Source organism: Diabrotica undecimpunctata, chromosome 8, assembly GCF_040954645.1.
Source record: "Diabrotica undecimpunctata isolate CICGRU chromosome 8, icDiaUnde3, whole genome shotgun sequence".
In the NCBI taxonomy this organism is placed as follows: Eukaryota; Metazoa; Arthropoda; class Insecta; order Coleoptera; family Chrysomelidae; genus Diabrotica; species Diabrotica undecimpunctata.
In genome coordinates, this window is record NC_092810.1 from 65854010 (window position 1) to 65872668 (window position 18659).

Here is an 18659-nt window from a genome sequence, read left to right on the forward strand (position 1 = left end):
TTGTAAAATTAGTAGGTTCCATACGGGTGCTATCCATTACATTTGGTGTCATAAATGTTAATTTTGTGAAAGTCGATGGATTTCTTTTGATGGGACTTAGGTTTTCAGTTACAAAAGAAGGCATGTTGTCAGATTTAATAGGAGTCAACGATGTACGAGAGGTTAATGTTTCAGATTTAGGAGTAACAATTTCTCGTTTAACACCAGAAGGTTGTTTTGCTTCTAATGCGGTAACCAATTCTTTGATGGGTTTAGTAATAGGAGCATAATTTTTTTCCAACTGTATTTGGGAACTGGTAATACCCCGTTTTAAAATTTTATATTTTTTCTTCAATGCCTGTCTACTTTTAATGAGTTGTTTTGTCAAGTGAGGATCCATGGTGACTAAGATCATGTTAGGCGCTTATAAGCTTATATACTTGTCAAACCCTTTTCGATACCGGCCCGATGACGATGTACAATCTTTGTCAATAGTCATAAAATCAAAGTTATTTTTCTCACACTGAGAACACATATCTCTAAATTCTTGAAACGTCATATCAATATTAGCATGGTCGTCAATATATGTTTTAAGTTTGTCATGTCTTGCTTGAATATTATCAACAAATTCGCATTATCTCTAATAAGTTGTTTAGGAATTGCAGAATAAGTTTGTGAGAGATAAAAACAATCTGTAGATTTGTGCTGACCAAAACAAAAATACTGCTGAATAATTTTTTGATCACATGACGCTACATCATCAACAATTATGATTGAATTATCCTTTATATGTTCCGGACTAATAATATCTTCAGCATTCGTATATTCCTCATAACCTATTTCTTTCATAGGACTGATTAAATTTCGTAAGTAAATATATTTTGGCTGATGTAAACTCTTGGAGTATATGTACAAATTTTTAAACCTTAACCCGTTAGGATGATCTATTAGTGATAACATTGCATTAGTTTTACCACATCCGCTTGGTCCAATAATTAAACCCCTTTTAGAATCTCCACCAAACAAAAGACCATGTTTCCCCATGACTTCTCTTGAGTTAATATCATGGTTTGTAATAGGAAGGCGTAGGCTATGTTCTTTGATCTTCATTGTATTCAAGTTTGACAACAACTGAAAGTATAAATAGGGTGTGTTTGAAATATAAGTACCAGAATGGTGAGGTGTAAGTGCGACACGTCGTGGAAAAGGTTTGATCGATAGTCTAATCAACAAACTTCCGTTTGAAGCACATATACCAGGATATAGATTCTTCAGGCCAGGAACGCGTCTACAAGAAAGGCTGAGGCGAGGAGACAAAGGAATAAATTCGTTAGATGCTGCTTGTAAAAAACACGATATTGCATATTTTCAAAATAAAGATTTACGTGACCGACGCGAAGCAGACAAAATATTGGAGAATAAAGCGTGGGAACGAGTTAGAGCAAAAGACGCTAAACTAGGTGAAAAAGTTGCTGCTTGGTTTGTAACTACTGCAATGAAAGGTAAACGCAAGCTTGGAATGCGTCTTAAACCAAAAAAGGTGGGAAAAAAGAAGCGTGTTACCAAGCCACCAAAAAAGGTGGCTTTTTACCTTTGTTATTGCCCTTACTAGGGGCTTTAGGAGCTGTCGGGGGAAGTGCCGCCTCCATTGCGAGCGCAGTCAATAAAGCTAAATCTGATCGTGAAGAATTAGCAGAACAACAAAGACATAACTTAGCAATGGAAGAAGCAACAAAAAAAGGAATGGGGTTTTACTTGAGACCGTACAAAGGATACGGAATAAAGACCAGAAAGGGGAAAAAATCTTCAAAACGCTCCCGATAAAGCTACTTAAGCGTGCACTGACAAACAAAAATCTTGAAAAATATGCTAAAATATTAAAGATCCCCCACTTTCGTGGTGTTTTTATGCGTGATTCTCTGCCGCAAAAAATTAAACAAAATGAATGTGGAATAGTTAATCTTGATACTGAAAACGGAAGCGGAACCCATTGGACTGCATATTCTAAAAAGAATAAGTGTATTATTTATTTTGACAGCTATGTAAATTTATCCCCACCTACTGAATTAGTTGAATACTTTAAGAGTAATGGAAACGTTTTTATACAATTTAATTATGATGTTATTCAAAACTATAATTCGTATCAGTGTGGCCACTATTGCTTAAAATTTTTATTTAGTCAATATAACTAATTAGTCTAATTAATTAAATAATTCTAATATAATATATAATATATATAATTAATAAATCTAATTAAATAATCTCTATTCAGGATTTGGATGTGCTAACATTACCTTGTAATAACTATATTTACATAGAAGGAAAAATATCTACAGATCAAAACAGATTACCTACAAAATTTAAGCTAATTAATAATGGTATCTCGTTTTTGTTTAGAGAACTAAGATATGAGTTAAATGGCGTAATAATTGACGTTGTGAGGAATATTGGGTTAGTTTCTACATTAAAAAATTATTTATCTTATAACGAAAACGAATCTAAATTGCTTCAAAATAGTGGATGGTTTCCTAAAGATGGCAACCTTCTTATAGATGCACATGGTAATTTTAATGTATGTATACCCTTAAAAATATGGTCTGGTCTATTTGAAGATTTTCGTAAAGTCGTCATTAATATGAGGCAAGAATTAATTCTAATACGCGAAAAAGATGATCTAGATGCAGTCATCGCAACAGATAAATCAGAAAAACCAAAAATTCAACTAAATAAGCTTTATTGGAATGTACCACATATTCTACCTAATATTAGCGAACAACTACGGCTCAATAAGATAATTCGTAGTAATGTAGATCTACCTATTAAATTCAGAAGCTGGGAATTAATTGAATATCCTACATTAAACAATGCAACAAGACATACATGGCCTGTCAAAACATCAACAAAATTAGAAAGTCCACGACATATCGCAATAGCTTTTTAAAACGGACGCAAAGGAAAATTATTAAAAGATATGTATAAATTTGATCATTGTAATTTAACAAATGTACGTGTGTTCCTAAACTCTGAAAAATTTCCATATCATGATTTACACTTGGATTTTGATACCAACCGCTTTGCTACATTATATGAAATGTTTGCAAATTTCCAAGAATCTTACTATCATATTCAAACTAATCAACCTATATTTAACCCTGAAGAATTCAAAGTTAATACTCCTATTGCTTATATTGATTGTTCTCGCCAGAAAGAAATTCTTCAAAGTGGTTCTGTTTCATTAAGACTTGAATTTGAAACCAGCAAAAATGTTGGTGATACTGTATCAGCTTATTGTTTAATTTTACATGAAAAAGAATTTAATTATAATCCTCTAACTAAAATTGTAAGGCAGTTGTAATGCGCATGCTCCTCGATCTATTTAATAGTTGATTCCAACTTAAACATTGTCAGTTAACAATGTTGGATGAATATTTGCGGAGGTTAGAGCAGTACCTTCAAAATATAGCTAAACTAAAAGCTGATATTGTGTATTACGAAAACCAAAAACTGGTTGTTCAACAATTACTTAACCTAAAAATATGAAGCTGGTAATAGATGTTCAAGGTTTTAAAATGGAAAATAACACATTTATCATAAAAGAATTGGCAGCATATGATGGAAGTCATATAACTCATTTCGTGTTTATTTAAACCCCCATTCCCATTAAGAATGCTTCCTCCAGATTTTCATAGACAGGCTGTATGGCTGATGAATAATCATCACTGTATTAATTGGACTAATGGTTTCACACCTATTCACCAACTACCAAATATTTTAGAAAAAATAACAACTAATGCTGCTATGGTATACGTAAAAGGTTTGGAAAAAGCAAATTACATAAGGAAGTACTCAAATGCTCCAGTGTACGAGTTTGATGAGTATCCCCATCTTCAACCCATGGAATCTACATGTTTTCACCACGAAAAAACCAGTTGTATATGTGCTTTATCAAATGTATTTTTTTTGTATGAGAATTTTATAATGTCTGATTAAATTTTTTGTAATATATTTAGTTTGTATACCTTCATAAAGTATATGTTTAAAATAATAGATAATAAAACACATTATTTAATATAATAAAGTTTTTTATTTCATATATAGACTTAAATCTAGGTTATCTCCAACATATAAATCGTCTAGCATATCTAAATCCTCTAACTGCACATCATTTTCACATAAACCTACAGCCTCCTCAATTAATCTAAATAAATCTCCCTGTAAATTTCTCCTAGTGAGAAAATGACCTAAAGCCAAGGTGTGAACATTATCTGGTAAAATTACTCTTTTATCGTCCGATGATGATAATGCTATTTTATTTTCTTAATTCTGTGTATATGGTGTGTGAGTGAGAAGAGAAAACATACATTTTTCTAAGAATTGATTTTTTATCTTCTATAACTTGAATATAATCTGATAATTGAAGCTGATGTTTGATTACATTTTTTGAAATACCTTTTGCTTTTTTCAATAAGTTAGAATTTGATAACTTAACACAGTAAGCTTTAGCACCCGTCCCAATAAAACTTTCAACAGGAACACCTTTGAATTCATCCTTCATTTTTCCGATGACTGATGGAGTTTTGGGAATACCTTGAATATTATCGGTGAGATAATTGGATGTGTCAAAGTATGATATATTGTTCTTAATATCATTGTAAACATTATCTGCATTAATTTCTAATATAAGAGAGTCTGTGTCTGTATAACATAAAGTAGCATTGTCTTTATACATTGGTTTGATGTAATCGTAAAAAAAATCATATATCACCGTTTTGGATAGATCAAGTATACAAAAGCCTACGTAAAGGGGTTTATCATATACAACTCTAAGTCGTTCCATATGAACAGCTACTAAATTTTCTTCAAAAATTAAACATGTCATAAAATTGGGTTTATCGATATATGACTTCACACCTCTAAGTTGTTTCTTATTTTCCCAATGACTTAATAAGCGTATATTTTGTCTCTTATCTACATTCTCCATAGTCTTCCCGAAGATAGAATTAACTAAAAGCTTAAACAAATCCTTTTCAAACTCAAGTTTTTAACCAGGAAGATTGGGAAAATTCTAACACTCGGTGTACTTTTTTTTATCGTAGAGATTTGGCACAAGTTTTGTGTATTGAATATTTGAAGTCTTTATCGGTTCAGGACAAAACGGCAAATCGTTATGACTATTATGTAAGTTGGGTGGATAATCTAAATCTACTTCTAACACATATCCTTTAAACGAATCATCTTCTTCTTCTTCAGTGCCTTATCCGGTCCGGATGTTGGCGATCATCAAGGCTATCATGGTTTTGTTGACTGCTCTGCGAAACAGCTCCGCTGAGGTCATCCCAAACCATTGTCGGAGATTTTTCAACCACGAGATACGACGGCGTCCCGGTCCTCTTCTGCCAAATACTTTACCCTGCATAACAAGTTGAAGAATTCGATATTTTTCTTCGTTCCGCATCACGTGGCCGAGGTACTCAAGCTTGCGTTATTTAATTAAATTAAGCACTTCTTTTTCTTTTGTCATGCGCTGTAGGACCTCAACGTTGGTAACATGGTCCACATAAGATATTTTTAGTATCCTTCTGTATATCCACATCTCGAAGGCTTCGATTCGTTTTTCAGTGGCTTGCGTCAGTGTCCAGGCTTCAACTCCATACAGTAACACTGGAAGAACGTAGCACCTCACTATTTGCATCTTGGTTCCCAAACTGAGATCACTGCAGCACAGCAAGGATCTCAACTTAATAAATGTAGACCGTGCCATTTCAATTCTGGATCTAATCTCTTGAGCGTAGTCCCATTGTACGTTGAGGGTAGTTCCGAGGTAAGTGAATCTGTCGACTCTCTGGATCTCTTCGCTACCTGCCATTAGTGCCCCGGGATCTAAATTTGTACGGCTGACAACCATGAATTTAGTTTTCTTAATATTAAGGTTCAGTCCGTATGTTACGCTCACAGTTCGCACTCGGTCTAGTAAGGCCTGCAGATCGTTTAGGCTGGTTGCTAGTAACACAGTGTCATCGGCGTAGCGGATATTATTGATGTATTCACCGTTCACTCGGATTCCCATGTCTAGGTTTGTGAGGGCTTCATTAAAAATCTCCTCAGAGTATATATTGAAAAGAGTCGGCGATAGCACACATCCTTGTCTTACTCCTCGCATGATCTTCACTTGGTCGGTCAGCTGGTCTTCGACCTTGACTTGAGCATGCTGGTTCCAGTATAAATTCATGATGATCCGAATGTCCTTCTCATCCAATCCAACTCTTTGTAGTGCGGTGACCATCTTCTGGTGCTGACAACGGTCAAATGCCTTGGCGTAGTCAATAAAACAAATATAGACATCACAACTGACATCGCGGCATCTCTGAAGTAGGACTTGTAAGGTGAAAAGTGCTTCACGTGTACCCATAGAATTGCGGAATCCGAATTGCATTTCACCGACATTTTCTTCGCATTTCTTGTAAATTCTGGCATGTATGATTTTAAGAAAAATTTTAAGTGCATGACTCATAAGACTGATAGTTCGGAAATCTTCTCACGTTTTCGCAGATCGTTTTTTTGGTAGCGTTACAAATGTTGACAATAGCCATTCCTCTGGGATATTACCTGAATCGTATATGGCGTTGAACAGTTCAGTTAACTCCTTCGTGCTCACTTCACTCATCACCTTAATAAGTTCAACGGGTATTTCGTCCGGACCTGTAGCCTTACCATTCTTAGACTGTTGTAAAGCAGCCTTTACCTCGCTTTCTAGAATTGACGGCCCTGTCATGCCATTTATTTCCGGAAGGTTGCCGCGATCGTCCCAGAAAAGTTCTTCGATATATATTTTCCAGGTAACCAACTTCTCATTCACTGTCGTCGCCAGATTACCGTCTTTATTTATGAGGAGGTGTGTGTTTCTCCTCTTGTATTGACCAGTGGCTTCACGAATCCTTCGGTGGATATTTATATGATCGTGTTTCTCTTGGAGCTCCTCGATTATTTTACATTTTTCTTGCATCCATGTCTCCTTGGCTCTTCGTATTTCTTTTTTAATTGTCTGGTTGGTTTCTTGGTATTTCGTCGCGTCCCTGTTTTTCATTAATCTTCTTTGTTCCATCATCTGTAGAATGTCATCAGTCATCCATTCTTTATTTTTTACTCTTTTTTTCTTTCTCAGATGTTCTTTTCCCGCATTCAGCATGACGTCTTTGATATAACTCCATTTTTGTTCTACACTCTGTTCTTGTTGTTGAGCCGTTTCTAGTTTTTGTCTCATTGTATCTCTCACGTTTTGACGAACTACGGGGTCTTTTAGAGTGTCATAATCCAGGTTCTGTTTAGGTTTATTTTTGATGAGTTTCTTTAGTTTGAGTTCTATCTGGCCCACTAATGGGTTGTGGTCCGATGAGACGTCTGCTCCTGGGTAGGTCTTCGCCGAAGTCAAGCTGTTCTTGAATCTTTTGTTAATGAGAATAAAGTCTATCTGGTTTCTGATGATATTGCTGGCTGTATCTGCAGGTGACTTCCACGTATAAAGTCGTCTCGGGGGAAGTTTAAACCACGTGTTAGCAATGGTAAAATCTTCTTCCCGGCAAAATTGTATGAGTCGGTCTCCTCTTTCGTTTTTCTCGCCTAAGCCGTGTTGTCCGACGATGTCTTCTACACTGCTTTTGCCAACTTTGGCATTGAAATCACCCATGATGATGGTTAGCTCGTTCTTCTTGGTGTATTTTAGTGCTTTTTGTACAATTGCGTAGAACTCCTCGATATCCTCTTCTGGTTTTTCTGATGTTGGAGCGTAAATTTGAATGATGTTCGTATTAACGGGTCTGCCTTGCAGCTTCATCAGAATGACCCTGTCAGAGAGAGGTATCACGCTGATCACAGCCCCAGCGACCTTTTTGCTCAGAATCAATGCTACGCCATTCCAGTGATGTGGTTTGTCGTTTCCCGCATAGTATACCATATGCTCATCCACACAGCACTGTCCCGAGCCTGGCCATCTCATCTCGCTGATTCCCATCACGTCGATATTTAGTCTTTTCATTTCTTGAATGGTGTTGTGTATCTTTCCCCCTTCAAACATACTTCGAACATTCCAAGTACAGATTTTTTGAACGTTCCACGTGCACACTTTATCTTTATTAGTGTTTAAATATTGGTAAGGATTTCGTGGGTTGACGACCTGGGAAGCCTTACATTTTTGTGTTCTTCCTCCCCTGCCGGATCTTGGTATCCGAAGTCCATGATCAGTATCTTCTCCAAATTGGTTTACATTAACCATGATGAATGAACTAGGGACTATTTATGGGGTGGTTTCCCGTTACCTTCCCCATCGCAGTGTCACAACCGATTGACTCGTAATGTGAGTGGCGCCTGTGAGTATCTAGAATTAAGCCTACAGAATTTTTTTTTTTTTTTATTTTCCCACAGCCTTAATCCAGTAATGACATTACTGCTGCCTAATGTCATGTCCTCAGTTGATCCGCGGGTACTTATTTGGCTAAGCCTTATTCGTACCTGTCCTGTATATCTACAGGAACTCCCCTATCAGCCATTGGGACGCGCCGTGTCGGGGTTGAGGACTTCCCCGCCCAGTCTGTCTTGCGCAAATTGCTGAAGGACCCCTACTTAATTCAGGGTCCCTCCTCTACCCAAGCTGAGACCGGCACGGTCTCTGCTTGCAAAACAATCAAAATTATCACAGTTTTCTAGCCACCTGAATCCACCTGTAGGGAGATAGTTACTCATCGCAGCTCCATATAAGTTGGTTGCATCTAAGTACATAATATAAGCATTTGGTTGTAAAGGATCATAATTTGATACAAATGAGTTATTAGCAACAACTTTCCTCTTTGAACATTGACTCACTCCGCCACGAATCCCTTTCTTGAAAAAATGAACCATATCGATATCTACCAAAAGTTCAAGCTCTATTTTTGTATATCTCAGCATAGCATCCCAACTTAAAGAAGATGCTGTTAAGTAATGCGCAGGATCTAAATTGTATTGGTTTAGACAAACTTTTCTAAAATTTTCAAAGATATCTGCCAATAAAAGAACATCTGATTTTAAGTACACATCAGAATAAAAACCAAGTGTAGTACATTTAAAAATTGTCCACACTTCAGAAGTTCGTTTATAGTCTTTGTCAGAAACGGGTTCTCCTTTTAAATTATCGTAAAAGCATTCCTTACTTGGTAACCAAGTTTCGTTCAATTTCTCAAAACTGTCTACATATGTATAGGGGAAAACACCTTTCTGTCTAATCAATCTAAATTCTTCATCATTAGGAAAATGTTTCCTTACTTCATTATACTGATCTGATTTTAAAGTTTCGGATAATTTATCTAGAGAACTTGCTAAGAAGCGGAAAGAGTCTACAAACCTTAGTTTCATATAAACATTTGGAGCTTTAGGGCGATTAGACTTTTCAACTAATAAATATTTAGAAAATGAAATATACTTCTCTTTGTTTTGTGCAATTACATCAATACGCTCTTCGTTCATACATAGTTTTTTGATAAACAGATGACAATCGTAATTAGACAAATTGTGTAGGATAATAGGAAGATAATTTTGAATTTTATAGTTTAAGTTACAAACCGAGTGAGCGGCACCACGAAAATTATTTTCCGAAATTAAATGATCATGATCTCGTACTTTTTCCTCTCCCTGTTCAAATAATTTACCGCAAATGTGGCAAGAAGTAGCTTTATTGAATTCATTTGTTTGTTGTTTGGTTAATGCACTCATTGGTTTAACATGTTTAAAGTGCTTATGATACAATTTTTGTACTATACCATCAATCATGGCAGTAAAAACTTCCGCACAATTGGGACCCCGATAAGAATAATATTTAGAAAATTTATCATCGAAGTTACATTTTACATAAAAAGCAAATGAAAAAGGATCGTGCTCATATGTTTTTATAGTAAAAGATTCTTTGTTGTTAGGTTCAGTGTAAGCAAAAGGTTTCAATAAACTTTCAAAATCAGCATATATGACAAACGGTACCGGTAGTTATCGTTCAAAATTAGTAAATTTAAGTATGTTTTCATGTCTGTACTCACCATATTTATTTATTTTTAAATCAGTAAATGGCACCTCTGTTCGCAGATGGTTGCAGTCAAATTCTTGGTGTTTGGTTAAATGTTGCTGGGTATAGAAAAATTGTAGGCATCCGTCACAAATAAAAGTTTGGTTTTGACGTTTAGTTTTTTGATTTCGCACAGTTTTGAGAAATTTGTAATTAAGCAGTAGTGGCTGTTTCCATTATCATCTGTTGTTAATAAAAGATTTACATGAGTAGCTTGGCGACTGGTTGTATGGTAAAATGGACCAACTACTTCAGTGACCATTTTTCCATCTTTGAAGTACGTTTCGTGCCCAAACACGTTAACAGATATATTGTTTAACTGCTCGAATTTATGTATATCTCCTAGTTTGACAGGAAACCCAATTCCATCAAAATTAAGCAGTGTATTATAATGAGGATATGATTCTGGTTTAGTAGGGTCGCCTTCTGCAGGTAATATTGCCGCGTTGATGCTCCAAGCGAAGCAGGCACTATCTTGATTTTGTATATTCAGCGTACCTCCCTTCTTCTCAATTGGGAAAGGTAATCTTATATACGAAGACGCTATCAAAGGGCTGTACCTGTTAATGTACAAATTCAAAAACATAACTTGCTTCAGACTCCAACCAGATTTGGACTCTTCAAACTCAGAAGCTTTGGTCATTATTTCGTCTTGAAAATCATTGTAAATTTAACGGAAATCAGAGGACCTTGTTACTATTTTATTCTTTGTATTAAATGACTTTATTTCCGATATTTCTTTAGCAGGTATAATATAAAGTCCAAAGAGTTCCAAACTAACCTTGACGCTATGATGATTTCTAATATAATCACTCAACACGTGGTTTACTTTTTGCTTTACGTCACACATAAACTGGGAAGGATCTATACACTCTCCTTTAACACGAAACCTATACGTGGCAATACGGCACTGGAAAGCCTGTTGTAGTCTTTCAACACCATCTCCAAGATTATCTAGAACGGGCAAATTAATTTTTCTTTTTTTGGACGTATCTTGTACTCCTCTACAACTTTTTCGTTTATGTCTAACTAAATTGCTTTTGTTAGCAAAATCCCGTTGACACTGATCATGCCTCATCTTGAGAAAGTATTGAATACAAATAAATACTGTTGTAATATTCTCTTATTTATAATAATGTTTACAGTGATAAGATAACCTGTCATTTCTTGTTACTGGTAAGTTTTTCAATCTTAATTAGCAATTTTTCATATCTTATCTTATACTACCGATTTATTTATTTTTAGGCTTCCTCCTTATCTAACGTTTTTCTTATCTAACGAATTCTTTATTTTTAGACTTCCGATCATACCAACGGATATTTATTATCTTATATTTTTTCTTATCTAATCTTATGCTACCGATTTATTTTTGGACTTCCTCCTTATCTAAAGGTTTTCTTATCTGACAGCTTATTTAACGGTTTCTCTTATCTAACGGGTTCTTAGACTTCCGATCTAACCGTTTTATCGATGATAGTTCATGTAAGTAGGTTTTTTTATCAGTAATCCTTTCAGCAAGTAATGGGGGAGGGTGAGGATCAAGACCGGAAGTCTTAATCCTGTATATGTAGATGGGGGTGAGGATCAGGACCGGAAGTTCTTATCCTGTATATGTAGATGGAGGTGAGGATCAGGACCGGAAGTCCTGATCCTCACCCCCATCTACTTATAACTACTAAAAGATAATATATACAAAATATTTGAAACAAAATGTAATATTCTTTTAATAAAATGTAATATTCTTCTAAAGGCATCTGCGTATTTAAGTTAATTACAAGATACGGGTTAAATGAACAAATATTTATTAAAAATTTATTCTGAAAAAGTTAAATATTCTTTTAATGCATCACTTTCTGTTTTGTTTCAGGTTGATAATTATTATTGCAAAGATATTCCTCGTGATTTTGTTTATACATTCCGTAATAATTCCACTGATCTATAAAAATTCTTTTAAAATACAATCGGCAGCTCTATTTTTAAACTTTGGTAAGTAATATAATATAAGATCTGTAAATAACTTAATAGTTACGTTCATAATAAAACCGACGTATAAATTAGCAAAATATTTCAAGTAATAGGTACTATCTTCATATCTACAACGACCAAGAATTGAAACACGATAATTGAACAACTTCAAAAGCGACGTTTTTTACCTCATTCTATTTTAAAAAGTTAAGAAACTAACACGTAACTATTGAATAAATGAAAATTCATAACTAGTGTATATTTTTTTGGGTTAGTGACCAAAGTGTTTTTTTTAATCACCATTAATTTAATCGTTATTTCCATTAATTTCTACTCTATAAAATTCAATAAAGAGATTCCGGTTCTGGCTTTAGTAGAACTGAAATACAGCAACTAAGTCGCCTCCTGAATTAGTATATTTTTCTCAAAAACTTAAATACTTATTTAAAAAGTATATCAGTGAAACCAATATAGTTAATCTTTATAAATCTTTATAAATTATTAACTGTCGATCAATATTGTAACCTTAAAACCAGATATCTAAGAGTACTGGTAAGAACCGCTTTTTTGTTTTTACCTCTTGTACTTTCTGGTTTTCCAGAGAGGACCGTCTCGTGGATAGAAGTTGGTGAAATATGGCAAATAACTTCAAAAATGGATGAAAATTATGATGGATCTTCTTCAGCTTCTCACCATACCAACCAACTAAATACATATTCCAGTGCTCTTACCCCTCTCAAATATCCAACAAAAGATCAAGCTATTGTTCTTTCTAGTATCAATGACGTAAAAATTCATGAATACATGATTCCTGTGGGAAATTTAATGCAACCGTAAAATATACTATTTGTCTCACGTTTCTCCAACAATAGAATATGCATTTACCTTACTATAAGTAAGTTCTAACATTGTAGATTTACATATGGATGACAGACACCAGCCAGCGGTGGCGTACGTATTTTTTTAAAAATTGCATAGATGCAAGAAAAAATAACCTAAACACTAATTTAATTTGAAAGGAGTTACCGTATCTATATCATGCAATATTAACTACAGACCTATTAACATAAATATAACATTAAATCCCCTTGAATCCAAATTAAAATGTACTTGAAGACCTACGGCGCTGAATTGATTTTATTCTTGCTCCAAAACTAATACTTAGTGATTTGAATTGCCATAGTATCACATAGGATAGTATGAAAACGGACATACGGGGAAGACTTCTTCAGAAATTAATAGATAACCGAAATCTAATAATAATGAATAGGTACTGGAAAACTTACTCATTTTCTTCTTCTTCTTAGGATTCTGTCATCCATGTTTGGACATAGGCCTCTCCCAACTCCTTCCATCGGTCTCTATTCTGAGCAACATATTTCCAATTTGTTCCGGCTATTCTTTTAATATCATCAACCCATCTTATCTGTGGTCTTCCTCTTGGTCGTTTACTTTCGTAAGGTCTCCAATGTTGTATTGTAGTATTCCAACGTTGGTCTTTTTGTCTAGCAGTGTGGCCCGCGAAGTTCCATTTAACTTTGACAATTTTTGTTGCTATGTCCTCGACCTTTTGTTTTGGATCTTACCCAGTCGTTTTATCTGACAGTCGTATACCTAACATTGCTCTTTCCATTGTTCTTTCTGTTGTGGCTAGTTTATTCATGTTTGCCTTGGTTAGGGTCCAGGTTTGACATTCATATGTCATGATAGGAAGGATGCATTTGTTGAACACTTTGCTCCTCAAGTATTGGGGTATTTTGCGGTTCTTAAGTAACCAACTAAGTTTTCCAAATCCTGCCCATGCTAGTCTTGCTCTTCTAGTAATTTTCGCACTTTGGTTCTCTTTGTCGAGTCTTAGGATTTGGCCTAGGTAGATATATTTGTTCTATCTCACTGCCATCTATAGTTATACGTCTGGGGTCATCTGTGTTTGTCATTATTTTTTTTTCATATTCATTTTTAGACCGACGTATTGGGAGCTGGCTGCTAGTTCCCCCATCATAATTTGCAGTTCCTCGAATGTGCTCGCTATAATCACTACGTCGTCAGCGAATCTGAGGTGGTTTAACTTGTACCCATTAACGTTAATGCCATAGGTTGACCAATTTGTAGTTTTGAAGACGTCTTTTAGGGCTAGGTTGAAAAGCTTTGGCGATATTACGTCTCCTTGTCTCACTCCTCTCTTAACGGAGATGGGATTTGTATTTTCGTCTAGTTGTACGATCATAGTTGCATTTTCATATATATTATGTATTAGTTGCCTATATCTCGAATCTATTCTACAATTATTAATAGATTGTTCTATGGCCCACATCTCGATACTATCAAACGCCTTTTTATAGTCGACGAAGGTAAGAAATACGGGTAATTGTTCTCATTGTCCATTTTGTAGGTTAACCGGTTGTTAATAATTCTCATAAATAGTTTGTATACTTGACTGAGCAACGATATAGGTCTATAATTCTGTAGATCACATTTGTCCCCTTTTTTGTGTAAGAGTAATACTAGACTCTCGTTCCAGTCTTTAGTGATCTTGCTATTATGGAGACATCTATTAAATAGCTCTATTAGTACAGGGATTGTTAATGTCTTGCTTGTTTTCAAGAGCTCGGCAATTATACCGAGAGCTTTATTATTTTTTAGCTCTTTTAAAGCTCTTTCTATTTCGAATTCCTTTATATTTGGTAGTACTTTTGATCCCACGTTTTTTATTTTTCTTTTGACGTTTTCCTTTGTTGTTTCATTAGGCTGGCCTTGCGAGCTGTACAAGGATGTGTAGAAGTCTTCGACAATATTTGTTATTTTATATTTATCCTTCTCTACCTTATTGTTGGCGTCTTTAATTTTGATGATTTTTTGAACTCCCAGTGCGGGTCTTAGACATTTTAAGCCTCTGTTGTTTTCAATGACTTTGAAAACCTACTCATTTTAGCTACCCCAATAGTACTTTTTCTACCATCGATATATCGTTTTGTGATCACTCTTTAACTGCAAGTTTCTCTTGGAACAATTTTGATTACCTGTATAATAGCGATCTTTTCCCTCTTATAATTAAAACCATTGGGCATGATCAACCAAATATTCCTATTTACCAAAAATGCTCTAATATTGAGGTGGGAAAAACAAAGCCTTGTAAACGAAAACCGACACCATGATGGAATCAAGAAATATGAAATCTAGCAAATCTGTTTTGAATGTTTAAAAAAGACATAAAACAACAGAAAACCCTAACAATTTTAAAACACTTGGGCAAAAACAAAATATCTTAATAAGAAAAGTATCAAAGAAACATGGAAAAATTATGTCTCTACTTTAAGCTCATTAGCACCTGCGACTACAATATTTATTGTTGTCTCACGACAAACAGTTACAAATATAAATGTTAGTAACAAAATACAAAATAACAAAAAACAAACTTACTATTTTACTATGAGTTTACAAACTCTAGAAGTTGGAGATACTACAAGAATTTACAATTGTTACTGGGCGATAAATTGTAACGGAAAAAATTAGAAATGAAAAATTGCATTTTAAATGGGACTATACCTAGAGGTTAACCTTTTTCTAAAAAAGAAGCAAAAACAAAGCAAAACAAGATTTGTTATGGTTAGGTATTTACCAAATGTCAAAAAAAATAAAGATAGCTGTTAGATGTCAATATTACATTTTAAAACTGAGAACAATTAATATGACAGCTAGGCCACACCCTAACATCTACAATTTTAATTATTACAATTTCTTAGTCAAAAGAGGAGCAGAATGTGGAACGGACCATAGACTACTGACAGCAAAAATGAGCATTAATTGGAAACATAACAAGACCCCCTCCACAGAAGAACCGTTGAATACTATAAGAGAAAAACAATACAATATAGAACTACTCCAAGAACAATCAATAAGAGAACTATACCAACAACGTCTAGACCAAAAATTAATAGAATTTAGATACGGCAACATCGAAGAAATATATGAGCATATAAAGGCGAGTATAAAGCAAGCAGCATTCGAAGCCCTTGGGGAAAAAGAACATATAACAAATAAACAGCACTATTATAAAATAAATGAACCAACAAAAAGAATAATTCAAGAAAAAAAGCAACTATACAGAAAATGGCTGACTACAAACAACGATGAAGTTTATAAAGAATATAGAGAAAAAGATAGGGAAGTGAAAAAACAAATAACACAGCAAAAGAATGAAGAATGGGAAAGAATCTGCTTAAATATTGAAACATATATAGAAGGTACAAGAACTTCGGAGTCATGGAAAGTACTGAGAGGATTGAAACAAAACTCAAAAGAAAAACTTAAATTGGGAAATATACAGGACAAAGAATGGAAGGACTACTACAAGGAACTATTAACAGAACAAAGACCACAATTCATTGGAGAAGAAAACAGGCGAAGACGAAGCAGATTCCCACAACAAGAAATAGAAATAACAGATAGGGAAATGAGAACGGCCATAAAAGCAATTAAAAATAAGAAAGCACCGGGACCTGGAGGCATCTCACCTGAACTTATAAAATACGGATCAAACAAATTACACCGGATGATACAATGGATATTTCAGAAAGCCATAAATGGAGAACAGCTCCCAAAGGAATGGACGGCGGCATATATGACATCTATATTTAAGAAAGGAGATAGAAAACGATGCGAAAACCATTGAAAATACTTTTTCCGTGTTTTAACATATACGGGGTGATTTCAATACATACGAAAGAATATAAAAATACTACAACTATAGTATCAGCTTTTTCATTCCCTGTTATACCTACATGGCCTCTAAATGAAATAAATGTTTGCGATCATGTTTTTTAAACAACATAACATAGGACACTTCATTCCTTCAAATTTTGTATTATTTATAGAGTCTAATGCAGATTTAGACTCTGTTAATATTACTTCTTCGAGTATGTTATCGGATGTTAACCAGGTAACACCTTTTGAAATTGCAAAAAGCTCGGCAGTATAAATGCTACAAACAGGTGGTACACCACATCACACAAATCCACCACAACCAACACCTTCCTTCGTCTTAGATCCATCTGTAAATATAAGAGTTTTGTAATAGAAATCACCTAGTATGGATTTTAGGAAGGTGTGATTTCTTTGATGAGATTTAGTATACTTGGGAATTATAATTCTGTGTGTTTTTATTAAAGATTTGAAAGATATGGTAATTTGTTACTAACAAATAAATTTTGGACTCCATTATTCTCAGTAAATGCTTCTGCGAACGGGGAAGAATTTTTTAGTTCCCAATACAGGTTTGTTAAGTCTTCTTTTACAATATGACTCAATGTGTTGATCATGTTTGACTCCCCTAGCTTTTAGCGTTAACAAATATTTTTGCGATAATAACTGACGACGTAAATTCAAAGGAAATTCATTACAATCTGCCAGTATTGCATTCATTGGCGAGGATATCATCCAACCGATGCAAGTTCTAAAACATTTATATTGAACTCTATCTATTTTTTTAAGGTTGGTATTACTTGAAGTTCTGTATAAACAACATCTGTAGTCAATGATGGATCACACACAGGCTCTATAGAACATTAAAGCTATACTAGGGGTTGCGTCCCAACTTCGATTTGTTATGCACTTAAGTAAATTAAAACCTTTCTCGCATTTGCTTATTAAATCACGTATATGACTGGACCATAGTAATTTTGTGTCTAGTATAATACCCAAATATTTATATTCCTTAACTACCGACAGGGTACAACCACACAGGGTAAGGTTCCTCGGTGCACGTAGTCTATGCCCGGTAAAAAATATAATAGAACACTTTTCTGTAGAGAGGATCGTACCCATTTCGTCTGTCCATGCAATCACTGTATTCATAAGTTTTCTAGAGCTTCAATGCAAGCATCATGTATCTTGAATGTAGTATATACAGATATCGTCCGCATATTGGATACATTTGATGGAATTAGAGAAAAGTGAATGAATATTGGCAGAATATATATTAAATAATGTAGGACTAAGTACCGATCCCTGAGGCAACCTATGATAAACAATTCTTGGACCGTACAATACATTTCTATGGTCTTTGATGTATATACATCGAGAGAAATATAATTGTAATATATTTATAGCAGCCATTTCATTCAAATTAATATCAACCATTTTTTGTTTAAATATATTTAGGTTAACAGAGTCATAAGCCCCTTTTATATCAATAATATACAAGCAAGATACTTATTAGAAGAGAACGTTATTTAAATGTTATTAACTAAATGTGTTACTGCATCCAACGTACCATATCCTCTCCTAAAACCATATTGAGTAGTAGGTAAGAGAGTACTGTACTCTAGATACCACTCTAGCCTTGTTTTTATCATTCTTTCAAACGTTTTAGTTATACATGATAGTAAGGATATAGCGGACGATAGGAAGAAGCTAAGTTTATATCTTTATTAGGTTTTAATATTAAAGAAATGGTGACTTGTTTAAACTGTTCAATATATTTTCCATTTACCCGCCAATCGTTGTATAATTATATTATATATTCGAGAGCAACATCAGGTAGATTTTAAATGATGTCCTATGTAATAAAATCAAGACCAGGGGAAGTACATCTAGAGGTGTTAATTGCAGCTTTTAGTTCGTTAATGCTGAA

The 18659-nt window shown here is 34.5% G+C and overlaps 1 protein-coding gene across 1 annotated transcript in view; it reads left to right on the forward strand.

Moving 5' to 3' along the window:
• LOC140447650 (lysophosphatidylserine lipase ABHD12-like) overlaps positions 1 to 18659 on the forward strand; it is a 165093-nt gene that overhangs the window by 61599 nt on the left and 84835 nt on the right. Inside the window, exon 2 of the mRNA XM_072540426.1 lies at positions 11931 to 12049. Within this exon, the coding sequence (XP_072396527.1) occupies positions 11931 to 12049 (119 nt within the window). The remainder of the gene's footprint in view (positions 1 to 11930; positions 12050 to 18659) is intronic.